Source organism: Phocoena sinus, chromosome 1 (assembly GCF_008692025.1).
Source record: "Phocoena sinus isolate mPhoSin1 chromosome 1, mPhoSin1.pri, whole genome shotgun sequence".
Taxonomy (NCBI): Eukaryota; Metazoa; Chordata; class Mammalia; order Artiodactyla; family Phocoenidae; genus Phocoena; species Phocoena sinus.
The window spans coordinates 24,698,189-24,716,185 of NC_045763.1; the positions used below are offsets into that span (position 1 = coordinate 24,698,189).

At 39.3% G+C, this 17,997-nt stretch overlaps 1 protein-coding gene across 1 annotated transcript in view; it reads right to left on the bottom strand.

Annotated features, from left to right (window-relative positions):
* PUM1 (pumilio RNA binding family member 1) overlaps positions 1–17,997 on the bottom strand; it is a 128,784-nt gene that overhangs the window by 65,819 nt on the left and 44,968 nt on the right. The window contains 2 exon segments of the mRNA XM_032619432.1: positions 8,262–8,440; positions 9,407–9,515. Coding sequence (XP_032475323.1) covers positions 8,262–8,440; positions 9,407–9,515 — 288 coding nt within the window.

Here is a 17,997-nt window from a genome sequence, read left to right on the forward strand (position 1 = left end):
AGACTCAGGGACCTTGACAATCTTAGACCTTTCAACTACCAGTTCAAAGCCAATTTTGCTTTCAAAATCATTCTCTGTTCAAATGTGACACAGAAAAAGAAAGATTTAATGGCTAGTATGAATAAAGGAACATATACCAGAAGGGAATTAGAAAGGATATAGTTTTATAAAACTTAGTTTTATGTAGCAGCAAGATAGTAAACTATAGTTTTGGCAGCAAATGAGATATAACTTCTACATCTTCAAAGTATTATACTGTTATTGGTTCAAAAGGAGTAAATGACAGCCAATTAAGCATGACATTGAGATCCCAAACCAGATATGGGAATATGACAGGATTCTAAAGAAAGAAAGAGCTTTCAAAATGTCCAGAGATAAAAGCTCCCTCCTCCTACAAAGCTAAAACTGACAGAAGCTATGTACTCATTTTTATATCCCCAGTACTGAATACTGTTCTGGGCAGAAGTTCAAAAAATATGACAAAGAAAACTGAAATGACAAAAAAAAATACTGCAAAACTGAACTGATAAAATAAGAAGGATCCTCCCATTATCTTTATCATCAGGTAGGAGTCCAGGAGGTGGTAATAAACAACTGTACCTGAACTAGACACCACTAATGTCAATAATAAAAAAAAGTATTAGAAGGATCATCCCATCCTACCAACACACTTAAGTAATCTCCCACAAATCTACAAATCAAGTCACTGGCTCAGGAGGAGCAGTTCAGCTCCAATTTCTCATAAGGAGTTCAAAAGGTCTACAGGCAGGGCTTCCCTGGTGGCGCAGTGGTTGAGAGTCTGCCTGCCGATGCAGGGGACACGGGTTCGTGCCCCGGTCCGGGAGGATCCCACATGCCACGGAGCGGCTGGGCCCGTGAGCCATGGCTGTTGAGCCTGCGCTCCGCAACGGGAGAGGTCACAACCGTGAGAGGCCCACATACCGCAAAAAAAAAAAAAAAAAAGGTCTACAGGCAAAAATGGGAAGGAAATTCGATAAAGCAGCAATAGGAAGTCTCACCAACGAGCAAGAAATCTGGGTCCAGAAGAGACTCACTCACCAAATCAATGTTCTTCATGATCTTTCCCCAGTGACCCTTCACAAGGGCTTGCTGAGAAGCTGCTTCCCTTCTGTAACAGCCAACGGCTCTGGCCTGAACACTTAGTCACTCATACTTACATTCTCAATTTTACTACCAAGGGCAGATTTTCAAAGATATCCCTGGGATGGGCTGGTTTTTGCCAATGTTATACAGTCCACTTATATAAAATATAGCTACCTGGTTTTCTACTCTGACTAGGCTAGTAATGCCTCAGCAGAACAGTAGGTTCCTCCTATTTGACAGTGAGGGACCCAAGGAAGGCTTCCATACTTGATCTGGATGGGTTACAGTGGCTGTTTCCATCTGATAGAAATTCATGAAGATAAACGTTTATGACTTGTACACATTTCTGTACATGGTTTTAACAAGTTCAGTAAATCAACAAAAGCCCTAAATTAAAATAGTTGACATGAAGTCTGATTTCTGAATGACACCAAGAACACAAGTAGGAAGCTATTCTGTCAAAAGTCTGTTATTAAAAGAGAATACAGAACACAGGGTTCAGGATCATAAAAATGGTCTCTTAGAAATCTGGGGACCCTAGAGAGAGAAGAATAAGGGTATAAATGGGCTGGTATGTTTTATGGGATTTTAAAGTTTTTTTAATGTGTAAGATAAAGTATTCCTTTAGGAAAATACTAACCCAGATTGCATAGAACCTATACTCTATCTCAACTGCTAACATTTACTGGACTTTGGACAGGTCATTAAACCTGAGTCTTTAGTTTCCTTTTCTATAAAACAGGGATCATTTTGTTTAAAACAGAGTAGGTGTAAACATCAATGAAACGATGCATATGCAAAAGTTTATTATAAAGTATAAACCATTTTATACAAATATGATACTAGTAAAAACTATGCACTGGGATAATATTTCTTATATAACATTATCTGTGATTTTAAGATTAAAAATCTTCAATGCTCCCAATTAAGTAGTTTAACTCAAAGAAAAGGGTATAGCCAATCTGGCCCTCCCAGAGACACTGTCATTTTCACAATGCAGAGTGGCTCTATTGTTAGTGTTGAACATCACAATCTTTTTAAAACTTTGCAAGTGTCTGGGCATTCTCCCAGAGATTCTGATTTAACTGGTTTGTAGAAGCTCCCACAAATGTTTTTAAAAGTTTCTCTTCCAATAAGCACTCACAATTGAGAACCACTACAATCAAGTCCAAATAAGTATCCTAAAGGCAAGGGGTATGTTTTGCTTTTTTGTCACATATTACCTAGCACATATTAATATTAAAAAAGTCTATTGAATAAATGAAATAAAAATCAAAGAAGGATTAATAGCATCCTTTTGTTGTAGGCTCCCTTTAGATAAATTACAGTCCAAAACTGTAACCCAAATTCAGGCCTCAGAGAGTGCTCAAAATGCAAAGAGGCCAAGCCCAATCAAAATCTCTAGAGTAGGGCAAGGAGGGTTCTTGAGAGATCAGATCCCAGATCTACACAGAGATGGAACAATATGTTCTGTTGCTAGATATCAAAGAACCGAGAGAAGAGCAGACAGAAAGAAGAACCAGGTACAGCGTGGATCATAGTCCATCCAGCCATGGCTCAGCTTCCTCAAAAGCCTCACATAACAGGGGGAATATTTCAAGGAATATCTATTAATTCTGAATGAAGTCAGAGAAATGAGAACTTAATTTTTCCTGCTATTGCAGAGATCCCACCACAAAGCTCCATATGGCAGAAGTCACATTCAATGAGATTAGTAATTTTCTTCCCTTTTTTTCTAAAACAATATTTTTGTGTATTTGCTTGACACTCAAGTCCTAAAGCCATAACATTAACTAAAATATTGGTTTCTCCTGTGTACACTTCTCAGTTTTTCACAAAATGCCCCCAAAACACCAAAATGTCAATTTTCTTTGAAGTTCAGCAGCTCAGTAGCTCCACTAGTAAAAAATTTCAAATATTAAAAAAAAACTGAGTAAAAGTTTGAAATTACTAGTCATGTGAATTACGTTTAAATTAACATATTAAATATAATCATATTGTGAGAAACGAATAAACAAACCAAAGTAGCGTATACCTTAGTAAAAAGCAATATAGCTAAGAACTGAAATCAGAACAAAGTTTGAATTCAGGTCCCACCACTTCCCTTCTAACCCTCATTTTCCTCATCTATAAATTCATAGGGACAACATCAACCTCAAAGGGTTGTTGTTTCAGGTGTTAAATAAGGCAATTCACGAATGTGCAATTCCTTTTAAAAGATTATTTTAAATATTTTGTCTAATTTTCACATTTTCCCCACTGCCTTTCTCAGACACACCCACCTTCACCTTCACTCCCCCTAAAGCTTCAAATTTGCTGGATAGCTTATGTTTTCCCCCCTGGAAAGACTATGGCTTTAATTACTAAACCCTCTGTCCCATTGACTTTTCTGAAATATCTGTACAGAATCAAGCCACCACCAATTATTACATTTCATCAAATATGAGACACCATCAATTTATAAGACATACCATCATTTTATGTGTTGCTAAAAAGGAAACACTGGCAATTAAACTATATCATTTAACGCATCCCAATTTCAAAATGAACAAAAGTGGGGAGGTGTGCGCTTTAGAAACAGTGGAACGTGGAATATACCAGGCGCTGTGTATATGATCACCCAATTCCTGGTATGCAAAAAGGTAAGAAGAGTGTTCCCCTCTGCTGTGGTACCACCATATCCAGGAGGAAAAGACGAAAACCAAAAAAGGTTTTCTGAAAGTTGTGCTTTTTTAACTTTTTATTTAGTCAGTGTCTAAAAGCTTGACATCGCAAAGCAGAGCACACAGATTTCTTGTTCAAAGGAAGCTCAAATCTGAAGGGGCTCCAACCTGAGATAAAAGTTTCTGAATTTGATCTGTAATCTTCCAAGAAAATTATAGAGCAGTATTTATCTAACTTTAATTTTATACAAATCACCTGTGGGTCTTGTCAAACTGCAGACTTTGATTCAATAAAGTCTGGAGTAGAATCTGAGAGTCTGCATTTCTAATAAGCTCCCAGGTGCTGATAATTTTACTGGCCCAAGGACTTTGTGGAACAAGATTTTATAAGGCTTACAAAGCATTTTCATATATATTACATAGCCATATGAATTAGACTTTGTGCAAATGAGGAAATTAAGGTCCAGTTGAGACTCAAACCCCTGCATTACACTCCACAAAGTTTTTAAACAAAAATCAATTAAAGTGGCACTGGATGCCTGAAACAAATGCAGTGGAGGCTAGAAAAGCAAGTCATCAATTTTGTGACCTAAGTGAATTGCCATGAGTGTGCAAGCATCCTCCAGGTCAGAAAGCACCCAGTCTCTACAAATAAGCAGAAAGGTCTTCCCAAGATATTTTTTCTAAAAGTCTTTCTTCTGCAAATTTAGGGTGGCCTTGACCCTAAATGAAGTTTACAATGGTCTTCTCATTTACCTAGGAACCATAAACCAGAAAGGTAGAAATGACGATCCACTTTTCTGACTGGCTAGGCTTTAATCTATGTGATGATCAGCTGGTGTTTCAAAAGACCAATAGCAGGGTCCTTGGATGGGTAATTTCACCCAGTGGCCTCAAAACAGAGTAGTTACATATGATTGTGTAACCACCCAGAACCACGCTTTGTTTTGTTTTGGGGTGTTTGGGGGGATGGGTAAGGGGACCTGTCTTTTTCCACGAATCAATAAAATAAAGGATATAAAAAGGAAATAAATTAAAAGACTTGACTCTGACTTAACTGGTATTCTGTGTTTTCCCATTATTCTGAAAACTGCTACCCTGAAGTTTCTGATTCATACTCAGAATACTATCAAAACTTTACAGTGGGGCTTCCCTGGTGGCGCAGCGGTTGAGAGTCCGCCTGCCGATGCAGGGGACACGGGTTCGTGCCCCGGTCTGGGAGGATCCCACGTGCCGCGGAGCGGCTGGGCCCGTGAGCCATGGCCGCTGAGCCTGCGCGTCCGGAGCCTGTCCTCCGCAACGGGAGAGGCCACAACAGTGAGAGGCCCGCGTAACGCATAAAAAAAAAAAAAAAAAAAAACTTTACAGTGGGTGCTGAGAACAAAACACTGCTGTCAGATTCTTTTCAACAGCCTGCAAGTACTCTTATCTCAGAAGCCAAAACAACTAAGCTGAGTCCATTTGTACACTCAAAATGAACTTAAGAAAGGCTCAGGAAAGCTAGACAAAGAGTTAAATACCTTCATTCAAGCTTTAACCGTAAAACAACCTTATTGAAAATGGAAAACCACTGCAAATGAGTAATTACTTTAGTTCTAAACCCCTTTAACTGAGAAGTTAATCAGAGTCTGGCTTATCTGTTGTCAGTATCTGAGAATAGCCCCTTAGTACTTGATTTGAGGTCTACATTCATTATGCCATCAGTGATGATGTTTTTTAGCTCTCAGGGGATTAAAATGCAGCTTCTCCATGGCTTATTGGAGGTAATGTTGGTACAGCCACCCCAAAAAGAAAAACATCTGAGTGCTCTGATCCATAAACCATCAATTACTACTCTTTAGAACAATTATCTACAAGAAGCAGATATTCTGTCTTCCTTGGCCTCTGAACTCAGCACTCTGAATGACAAACTAGATTTATTTTTTTAAAATAAAAAAGGCCCACCTCTTCCCATAAGATCAGCAGGATACAACCAAAAAGCTCATAAAGCAGTTCATTTGATCCTCAGATCAAACCAAAAGATTACACGTGCCAATACGATGGACTGACGCCACTAATCAGTCTTCCTGTATCACCATTTAGGTGCAACTCAAGTCAAAATACAGGATAATAGGATAATATTTCATTACTCACAACCTTCCTTCTGAAAAGTTGGAACACAGATATGGAGAATTTTCATTTATCATTATGCAAACCTCAACAGCTCAGTAACGCAGATGCTTTTTAGAGAGTTCAATTTTCTGACCTCTATCCTGAGTTCTTCCAACTTCCTCTGGTGACAATACTAAAAATCACCAATCTCTCAAGACAATTAAGGACAGAAGCCACCTTTACAAAATCAAATAAGATACTGAATACAAAAGATACAGCCTCGTTACAGATTAATGAAATAATTGTTTAAAAAGACAGAAACAGGAAAAAAAATAATAAGTCAGCCCCAGTGTTTTACCTTTCTCCTAATTCTAATTATTTTTCTTCTTCCTACAAACTTCACAGTAACCCAGGCACATGCCTGGTGGCTAATGCCCAAGACTTAGAAGCTGGTCACACATTATAGAGAATTCATGGCAAGAGTCATACAGGTTCCAGTTCACCACAGTAATGACTTACCTATGCATGACACTAACTTTTCTCCCACAGTAAATAAGTAAAAGTTATAGGCACAAGTTGGAAGGCAGCACTTCCTCTGAGGAATCTGCACTCTTGAGATGAGGGAAGTGTGAGGTAAGAAAAAGAGGTGAGCTGGGGATAAGCTGAAAGAAGAGAAGAAGTAACACCATCCTTCCCATGAGACAACAGGCAAATGATCATTTTGCCTGATCCCATTCCTCACATCCAAAGGGTAGATCTTGTTCTTCCCAAGTAGCCTCCTGGGAAGGTTCAAATACAAGAAGTCTTTTCCAATCTGATCTACAAGCCACTAAACCTGACCTATGCCGCTGCAGGGTCAAAAGACCCAGAAGTAATCAGGTCAGCTTTGGAACAGCTACCATGCAAGACTCAGACAAAAGCCCCAGTTTAGTCCCTTGAACTTCCTGAAGGTAATTATACAAATGAACGATCCTGTTCTGGCTAAATTCCTCAAACCAAATTTCTAGATGTGGAGCTGGGAGAAATCCAAACCAGCCTCTTAAATAAGTTCATTTTGCACCCCCCACCCCCCATTTTTTTGGTGGAATCAAAAGCTCCGGCCACGTGTCAAATGTCAACGTCAGCTGAAGCATCCATCATCTCTGACGTGCCTAGAATAAAGCTAACTCCATGGGAATTCTGGTTACCTAGGATGCCACCTGTTATCTTCCGGCCAAGCAAGTCAACAATCATTCATTTCATGTCCACTAACGTATTAAAGAATTGAACTTGACACTTGAGAAAGCTGCACCAAAAATGTACTACTGTGACTCTAGAGAAGTTTCAAGTGGAACTGGGAAAATAGGACCAAGCCTCTGATACCTAGCAACAAATGACTAACAGTAAAAACACTGACAACAAATGCTATCAAGATAAAAGAATGTAAGATAGTTGTAAAGGCAAAGTTATTATTATGATTTGGGGGAAAGAAGGTCTCTTAAAATGATTGCCAACCAGTAGTATTAGCCCAGAAAGACTTCAGGGAGAAAGTGCTTTGAAAAGGTACAAAACAAGTTGAGTCGGGAGAAAAGGAAGGAAGAAAGATTCAGGGTGCCTTTCATGGCCTTCCTAGCTGTGACTTGGAATATAAAACCAGTCACAGAAAACAAAATGAGGAAGACTCAAACAGAAATACATCTTAAGACTTCTAGATCTAGAAAGTCAATGGTATAAGAAAGAACTAGTTTTGAGAAAGGCTATCAAAGATGCTTGAGGAAGACTGCTTTAAGACTTCAAAAGGGAAGAGGCTGTAGACAGAGAAGCTGCTCTAGCTACAATTTAGCATCGGAGAGGTCAATGGTGATGAATCTGAAAAAAACTGAAATACAGAATTAACAGAACTTCTAATTTCCTGATAGCCTGGGTATGAGAAGCAAAGCTACTCAAAGAGGGCCAAAGATCATTCCATAGTTAAAGCCTAGCTAGCAAAAACAAGAATGACCCAACATATCTGATCCATTTTAAGGATCCTAGGGTATTGGCAAATCACTCTCTCAGATCTATTCCCTACTGACACCTGCCTTCAGCTTTGTGTTAATTCCTTCTCTTTTTATTTGTTTGTTTTAAACTAAAAATGGTGTTTTCTGGTAGGCCAATGAACTGCGATCTAGATTTAAGTCCTTACCTCACATTACTATCAATGAGTCCCCAAAAAACATCATTTCTCTATTTTTAAAAAGTTTAGTTTACATCTCCTGCTGTGTTTGCTGAAATCTAATTGCAATAAAAGCGTTTTTTAAAACCCTGCACTTAGTGCTGTGAGTATCTAAGGAAACTAAACAGGCATGTTTTGCTTTAGGGGAAAGGGGAAAGAGAGAGAGAGAGAGAGAGAGAGATAGGAACAAGTTCCTCAAGCCAACTTACAAATCCTCCTTTTCTTAGACAGGAATCGCCCGGGGATGAGCTCAACACATACTCCACCATGCTAACGCCTAGTCCCCCACTCTCCGACCGTGGGGACAGTACAGAATTGACCTCACTGTTCACATGGAAACTCTGACCAGGTCTTCTCTGCACCATGATTGGCTGGGAAACTGAATGATCTACAAAAAAGATACACAAGCATGATATAGTGCAGCCAGAGGCTCAAACAAATTATGAGTGATGTCTCATGGATAAACCAATGACTGGGAATCAGGAAACCTGCCATGGTCAGTTGAGCCAAAACCTCCTATTGTGTTTTCCCTAAGTATAATATACTACATAAGCTAAGGAAACGGAACACACCCCTCATATATCCAGGATAGCAGAGCAATACAGCAGTTCACATAACTGGTTTATCTAGCTAAGTGGATAAATTAATGTTTACCCCTTTCAAGTAGCAGAATTTCTTTTTAATATATTTTATTGGTAATGTTACTGAAACAAAATGTGATCTTACTGCCCTTTTTAAAACAACATAATTTGATCTTTTCTGATGACCACTGTCATCTGAGGTTCCATTCTTATATTGCTATAACACAGCACATCAGCTTTTGAATTTTCTGTCTCCTTCCTCCCTATCAACTGTCATTTCTTTCTGCTGTCGGTATGTCTGCCTCTACAAGCTCTCCCCATCCCTTTCTTCAGGGGTAGTCAGTCAGAAGAGTGTCCATACCCAGTGACTTATTTGGCCCAAACCACATTTATAGATAGATCACCCCATACACAGTACACAGGGGCAAAGGGAGGAGAAAGAAACATGAACTTCAAATGGCAGGCATTGATTTTCTAATTCCAAGTATGCTGACAGCAGTACAGAACAAGAAGTTGTAGCTGAAATTACGGTCATTTCAAATAAGACCATTCCCCTGTGGCTAGCACTTCAGTAAAATATTGAAGACCTGATTTTGTGTAAATTATGTTTTAATAAATTACATCATATAAGCTCCTTCATGGCAATTATACCACAGGACAGGACATTGCTTGACATGCTTGTCACTGGTGTAAAATTCACAACTTGCCAATTGCTGAGGAAAGGAGCTCTAAGACAGGCATAAATCACAGTACAGATGCTAGATCTAGATTACCTGATGTTCCCCAGGCACTGTCTCGCCATTGATCACCCAGGAATATTCCTTTTGGTCCATCTTTGCTGGATTCATCTGTTTCCCAAAACTTTTTACCTGGCAAGAGCTGCTGCAAATTAAAAATAATAGATGCTTTTAAAGAATTCATAAAGGATGAAAGTACAGCAGTCAACACTTTCTTTTAGACAAGGGTACTGAAGATGCTCACGTGCCCTGAAGGTCTTTAATCACAGTGTTCTGACTCCACAGATTGTGGTCAGAGCACTACTATATGTTTGGTAAAAGTCACAAAGAGGCCTAATGCAAGGGGGGCTACAGATCAACCCATCACAATAGAGGCTCAGCTTAAATATCTAGAATTATTCACTTAATCTATGCCAAGATTTTTAAGGGGGGGGAGAATTCATACTAGACCTATCAGCTAACTGCTAAGAAGATTCTTACTGAAAAAGAAAGCACCTACAACTACTAAAAGGCTACTTCTGCCTACATGTATATTAAGGGGACCTACAAAGTTACTCAAGCTGTGGCATGAACTCAGACCCCAGCTATGGAACACCAGAGGCAAAATTCACCTCCTTCATACACAGAGATTCTGTTTAACTAAAATACTTTCAACACCACAAAGAAAAAACTAAAACAAACCAAAAACAAAAAAAACTTCCCAACCACAACATTAACCTGTTCCAAGATTTTGGAAAGACAGCAGCTATTCCCCATTACTGGAAGGGAAATAAAAATCTCCTCACCTCAGTTAATCTTAAGAATACTTAGTAATGCCGTTAAAGTGACTTCACAAAACATTCCACACCTCATAAAAATGCAGGCATCACTAGCCTTAAATTAGCTTCAACCAAAGAAATGCAAACTACCCTTTCAAGCAAAACACAGTACAGTTTTGCACAAGATCAAAGCATTAGTGACCTGTTACAAAGTAAATTTCCACTAGAATCCCATCATTCTTCCTTCTGGTTATCAGCTTCACTCACTAAAATGTCCCTCTTATTTCTTCTAATTATGTTTTCACTTCAGCTGCTACTAGTCAAACAAGAAACTCAGAAGTCTGAGATAGTACACTGCTTTTGAGCATAAAAGAATGCTTTTGAGCATAAAAGAGCTGAATTTCTCAGAGGAACAGAATAAAAAAACAGAAAGTACAAAACATTTGCTCTCTCCTTGACAATAAAGGTTTACCTTTTCTATTTATAACCCATAACCCAATGATAATGAAGAAACATCTCAATTTTGCCCTCACTAAAATGAATCTCAGCTTTCCAACCTAAATTCTGGGTTTCTCGACATCAATTTATTCTAGCTCTATAAAACTATCTGGTAGACATGGGTTACTACCTGGAGCAAAGCAGCTTCCCTTGTACTTTTTTCCCCCACCTTGTTATCTTCTAGTCCAACAAGGTCACGACAGAAGACACATTTCGGTCTGACACTTAATTGCACAGACGCATTGGTTTACTTGAAGATGAGCAGTTCCAGCAGTCAATTCCTAATGTGCCTCTATGGTTCATTCTCTGAGAGAAGCAAGGACACAGCTGGTCTGTTAACTTGAGGGGGAGGGGGCAGGGGTGGGAGGGAGAGCCCAGACCACAGCTAGGCAGTGGAGTCAGGAAGTCCTGGACTAGACAACTTTGATGTGTCATAGGACAAACTGCAGGACTGCCCTGGGCCTCATTCTCTTTGCACTGATGAAGGAAATATTTTTCAGGCTGCTGTGATGATTAGAGATGTTGCTGATGCGGGCCTAACACAATGCCCACCACGCAGGAGGTTCTCAAAAAATGTATTCAGTGGCATTACACCAAGGCAAAACAGCTGTAAACCACAGATGGGACCCTGAAAATTAATGTGTACTAACGCACAACTCTAGAATTCTTGCCTTTGAACTTATTTTTCTCCTCTTAATCTCAAAAATGCCCTCCTATAAGATTACAAATAGAATTTCTTTCCCTATTGGTTGTACCCTTTCCAACTAACATTCCGATTTTTCTCTTGTATTTTGTAGGGAGTATAAGCAAACAGGAGTCTCCATCAACTTCTCCTGTGTGTACCAGAAGAAAGAATGTCAGCACAAGGGACTCCTCACTTGTTGGTTAAGTTCAGTCTCCATATATTGGAAAGAGAGCAAAGATGATCAAATATATTCATTATGGTGCTCATCCCTCTCAACACAAACTTGGTAATCTTTATTCAAAACTCAAGCTTCTCTAAGCCACCAGCCTCCATGTGCAAATATAGTCTGTCCATAATTTGTCAAATTGCTTAGTGAAAGCAGCAGCCCTTGAACTCAAGGCTTCAAAAATGACTTCTAAGATCTTGTCATCTTTCCTCATAGCTTGCCAGGTTGTCGCAACATGCAAAGGCAGCAAAAGCAGGTCCATATATAAGCAAGGCTGTTTCCAGGCCAAATTCTCTCATAAGGAAACAATAATACAACAGACGTGTAGAAAGGTACTAAAAAGTGGAGACTGTACTTCAAAGTAGTAATAGATGCAACAAATCTCAAAGGAATACAGTCATCCCTCAGTACCCATGGGGGGCTGGTTCCAGGAGCCTCCTTGGATACCAAAATCCTCAGGCGCTCAAGTCCCTTATATAAAACGGCGTAGTACAATGCACACAGTACACACCGAAAAATTCAAAACCCTAGTCACATACCAAGAGGAAATAGTGTCTTCCACTACTAACAGTATGTATAAATATAAATCCTAAATAGATGCTAGGAGCAGCCCCCAAAGTAGTAAAACCCCATATGCTTTAGCAAAGTAACCAAGATCAATTAACTATTATTAATGAAAACAGCAGGGACTGAAAAGGCAAGTCTGTAAGAGATAAAGAAAAAGGAAGTGGTAGAAGAAGGTGACAGCAAGCCAATTCTGGGAGGAAAAAAGACAGAACCTATGGTTTGCAAGAGTGCTCTGCAGATGAAGAAAAGTAAACTACTGTATCAAGGTACCTGGGCAAGGACAGAAGCAAACTTAGCAAAGCTCCTCAGAGTCTCTGGACCTTCCACAGCATTTCTCTTTCCTCCAAAACATACCCTTCTCCACTCTTCAGCTGTGTGGCAAGCAGCACCTGAAACAACTCCTAATGTCTGTACCTCTTGGTACTCAGTCCCTTGTGTAATTCCCCCTCTTATCCTATCTGTGGGCTGAACCTACTGACTTGCTCCTAAGGAGTAAGAGAGGGCAAAAGTGAGGGGGTGGCACTTTCAAGACTGTCTTTAAAATACTGACTTCCGGGCTTTCCTGGTGGCGCAGTGGTTGAGAGTCCGCCTGCCGATGCGGGGGACACGGGTTTGTGCCCCGGTCCTGAGGGTCCCACGTGTCACGGAGCGGCGAGGCCCGTGAGCCGTGGCCGCTGGGCCTGTGCGTCCGGAGCCTGTGCTCCGCAACGGGAGAGGCCACAACAGTGAGAGGCCCGCGTACCGCAAAAAAAAAAAATATATATATAAAATTAAAAAAAAAATACTGACTTCCATCTTGCCTCTACTCCTCTCTCACCCTGTCACCTTCTCACTTTAACGAAGCTAGCTGCTATACTGTGAGCTGCCCAATAGAGAGGCCCATATGGCAAGGAACCAAGAGAGGTCACTGGACATCAATTCCTTAGGAACTGAGGCCCTCAGTCCAGCAACCCGCGAGAAACTTAATCCTGATATCAACCACATGAGTAAGCTTGGAAGCAGCCCCTTCCCCAGTTGGACTTTGAGATGACTGCAAACCCAGCTGAAATCCTGACTGCAGCTTGTGAGGGACCCTGAAATAAAGAATCTTGCAAAGTCATGACTGGGCCCCTGACCTACAGAAACTGTGAGGCTTAAATAACGTGTTGTCTTAAGCCACTAAATTTTTGGGTAATTTGGAACATAGCAATAGATAACTAATACAGCTGCGAATATACGGAAGAGTTTTCTTTTATTGAAAACATCTTTAAGAGTCTGTTTTCAAGAAGCACTTCTTGTTCCATTTCTAATATCTAAAATCAAAGTCCTTTTTATGAATTTGGAAAAAATTACATCCGTTCCATTTCATGTTTTCCCCTATTTTGTCTTATAGCCCTTCTGTATTAAAAAAAAAAAAAAGACTGGCTTTTTAAATTCGGCAAAATTAAATGGACTTAGACTTGTTAAGCTTACTGAGAATTAGTATAGCAATCACATAGTCGAGTCATTTAAAATAAAGACATTGTTCGAATCTGATCATATTAAAAGGAGCTATAATCTATTGAATATAAAACAAAGTGATGATGATACCCAATTGTTATTTCAAATTCAGATTCAACCCTTCTAAAGGTAATATCATCCACAGCACTGGCTAAAACATCCTGGTTCACCAACCCACATCAGGAGTTGCCAAACCTTCACTTAAGCCACACCTAAATTCAATCATCAAACATTCAAATGCAACTAGTGTATGAAAAGACAGTTACTGCTTACCCCATCAAGAACTTGGAAATACTGTTCTTTGACAGGACAACAAAGAACAGATCACAGAAGAGGTTTACAAAATTCAATTTAAAGAAATATTAGGCAATTAGAGGATTAAAAGATTTCACAATTCTAAAGGAAGATAAGGGAATTAGAAATTGGTCCAACAAAAGAAAAGGAGACCCAGGGAGTCAGATGTAGGCAGTATCAACCAATATGCATGTTTAGGGAGAGGACATATGATGCACAAACAAGTCTGTCCTTATAAAAGCAATTAATGCATCAGGCTAGATAGTAGCTTGGGTACAGCAGCCACTAAAAACATCCAAGTAACTTCCCTGGCTCAGACTGCTTACCAAGCAAACTTAAGAGAACTTTGCTTCCTCCTATAGCCAAACATGCTGATCACTGAATACAATTATCCTGTCCACTTGAGAGTTGTTGTTTCTCCTTATAAATTAGTAAATTGCATTTTAGTTTTCATACATTAATCTCTTGTGGTTCTAGTCAGTATAGGTCAGTTCTATAATCCAATCACCTCTAAATTAGTAAATCCCTTTCAAGACCTACAAACTGAGAACCAGGGCTTGGGAGGTCCTACCATCCGACAGCAATACAACAGACCTTGTACTCTTCCATGTACTGTCCCATTAAATGGGATTCCTAAGTGCCTCTCCAGTAGTATCTGCTCTCCGGTCTTTAGGAGAAAAACACATACACTACTTATCCCAGCTTGAACCACAGGTTTGTAAAAGAAAAGACTTAAGGACAGTAAAGAAATCAGTAAGCTTATTCATGAGGCTTCTGGAGAACAAAGTAGAAATCAAGCACTGGTTTATGAGCAATGTTAGCCACTTGAGAAACCTCTAAATTGTGTTTGGAAACACCTTTTTTTTTTAATCATCTAACAGAAAAGACAATACACAAAGCCACACTTGCACAATCGGCCACCACATTAACCCCTACTAAGAGTCCTTTAAACAGAGGTGGAGACAATAAACTAAAAGGCTGAGAACATCAAAAACCTCTAGGCTTCTTATTTTAAGTAATATAGTGGTAAAACATACACAACTACTCTGAAATCACTTTAAAAAACAAACAAAAAACTGGTTTCAGGGGGCTTCCCTGGTGGCGCAGTGGTTGAGAGTCCGCCTGCCAATGCAGGGGACACAGGTTCGTGCCCCGGTCCGGGAAGATCCCACATGCCGCGGAGCGGCTGGCCCTGTGAGCCATGGCCGCTAAGCCTGCGGGTCCGGAGTCTGTGCTCCGCAACAGGAGAGGCCACAACAGTGAGAGGCCAGCGTACCGCAAAAAAAAAAAAAAAAAAAAAAAACTGGTTTCAAATCCCAACTCATCTAGGCCTCAGTTTTCTCACCTATAAAATGAACTGTTATGAACATTAAATAATATAGTGTGTAAAGGAATAGTACAATGCTGGACTCAGAGTAATCACTCAAAGAATTAGCTGCTAATATTATTTAATAACAAAATAGTAACCAACAGACTTCACACTACTAATGGCATAGCCAATGAAATGCTGTGTACTCAGCTAGCAGATGTGAGCACAACATCACCCAGCCCAGTTCAGTGAAAATCTATAAAATTAGGAGCCCTAACAAAACACTGCAGGAAGAATTATGATTACAGCTTTGCAAAAACTAAGAGGCAAGCTGATTATTAAAGACTGGATGTGTTTGACCATACCACCGTTAATACTTGCATAGATGGAAACTCCAATAAGCACTCTGTACTCAAGAGGACTGCTTACACACAACACAGGATGCATAGAGCTATCCCTCAGAGCAGAAATTTGGCTTCTCAAGGAGTACTGTTCACAGGGATGCTACAACCCCAAAGGCATGAACAGGTTTAATCATCTCATGTGGCAATGCAAACTTCCAACACAAGCTTGGTTTCATTGGAATGTAGCCAATGCAGGAGTCAAATACCTGATATTTTAACAAGCTGGTAAGATATAGCCCCCCCGCCAATTTTTTAATCTCTTGATAAATATTCTCATTACATTAAAAGAACTTGATATCAACTCAGAGAAAGGACCGCTCAGTACTGATAGAAATAAATAAGTATTATTGGGGGCTTCCCTGGTGGTGCAGCGGTTGAGAATCTGCCTGCTAATGCAGGGAACACGGGTTCGAGCCCTGATCTGGGAGGATCCCATATGCCGCGGAGCAACTAGACCCGTGAGCCACAGCTACTGAGCCTGCGCGTCTGAGAGGCGCGAGTGAGAGGCCCGCACACCGCGATGAAGAGAGGCCCCACTTGCCACAACTAGAGAAAGCCCTCGCACAGAAACGAAGACCCAACACAGCAAAAATAAATTAATAAAAACTCCTACCCCCCAACATCTTAAAAAAAAAAAGTATTATTGGTAAACACTGTCACATGTTCTAGTCCAAGCTCTAACTGTGAAAACTGTGTAATTTTCAGAATTCCCTTCTCAAAATCTTAACGCCCTAGGGAATTTACCTGGCCCTCCATACCACAGAGGGTTGTTGTGAAATCTAGTGAGACAGTTCATAATAAATATTATAAACTACACACAGAAGTTACTACTAAAGTTTTAACAAGAAACGGTTTAAATATAAAATAAATTGATATCCTTTACAAGGCTTTTAAAAAAAGGTACAAATATCCATTCACTGTTATGACAATTCTTTTGGAAAGGGTTCTGAAAAAATATACATTAAGAGTCATGTTCACCTCCTACACTGTTGGTGGGAATGTAAATTGGTGCAGCCACTATGGAAAACAGTATGGAAGTTAAAAACTAAAAACAGAGTTGGCATATGACCCAGCAATCCCACTCCTGGGCATATATCCAAACAAAACTACAATTAAAATACAATACAAATGAACATATCTATGAAACAGAAACAGACTCACAGATATAGAGAATGGACTTGTGGCTACCAAGGGGGGAGGCGAGTGTGGGGGAGTGAAGGGTTGGGAGTTTGGGGTTAGCAGATGCAAACTATTATATATAGGATGCATAAACAACAAGGTCCTACTGTATAGCACTGGGAACTATATTCAGTATCCTATGATAAACCATAATGGAAAAGAATATGAAGCATACATATATGTACAACTGAATCACTTTGCGGTACAGCAGAAATTAACACGCATTGTAAATCAACTATACTTCAATAAAAATTTTAAAAATAATAATAATAAATTTAAAAGCTGGGAAAAAAGCCATGTTCATTCCTGAGAATTTATCTCAACATTAAAAAATTCAAAAGGAAAAAAAAGCTTCACATTCAAAATATAAGAGCAAAATAGTTGGGAGCAAACTAAATGTTCAATAAGGTACAACTATATGCAACAATACAAGCTCACCCAAAACAGCTATCAGGACTATACGTAATATTTATAAAATAACATTAAATTTTAAAAGCAAAATACAAAATTGTACACGAAAAGACTGCTTCTCCTCATGCACCCTTCCCTTTTGGATCAAGATTGGAAAGAAAAATAAAAACTGAAATAGGTGCTCGTTGATGTGGGATTATGGATGACTTTTTACAAAATACACTTTTATTATGATTTAGAACCGATTTTTAATAAATAAAAATTGAGATTATGGTGGTACAGAATTCACTACAAATAAGGCATTTTCTCTTAAGCAGATACATTTCACTTCAACATAATTTCAAAGTGACAAAAGTTAGTGGGAATTTTGAGAGAGCTCACACCACATGGTTCAGATATGAGTTGGCCAAAAAAATTTGTTCGGGTTTTTCCGTAAGATGTTACACAAAAACCCGAGCGAACTTTTTGGCCAACCCAGTATTTTTAAGCAAGCAGATAATAATTTCCAAACACTTTGAAAACTGTAGCTTAAATAAGGGATGGTGAAAATCTTCAATGGCTTAATCATAAGCCAATCATTTTTTAATTAAAAATACCTAAGTATATTTAAAAAGGAAAGAAAGAAAGAAGATGGTGTTTTCATTTTTCCCTTCTCTTCCAGAAAGTTTAAGGAACATGACCCTCTAAATTCTCACTTCCCATTTATATAACTACTAATTAAGTATCCTACATTTTTTTTTTTTTTTTTGCGGTACGCGGGGCCTCTCACTGTTTTGGCCTCTCCCGTTGCGGAGCACAGGCTCCAGACGCGCAGGCT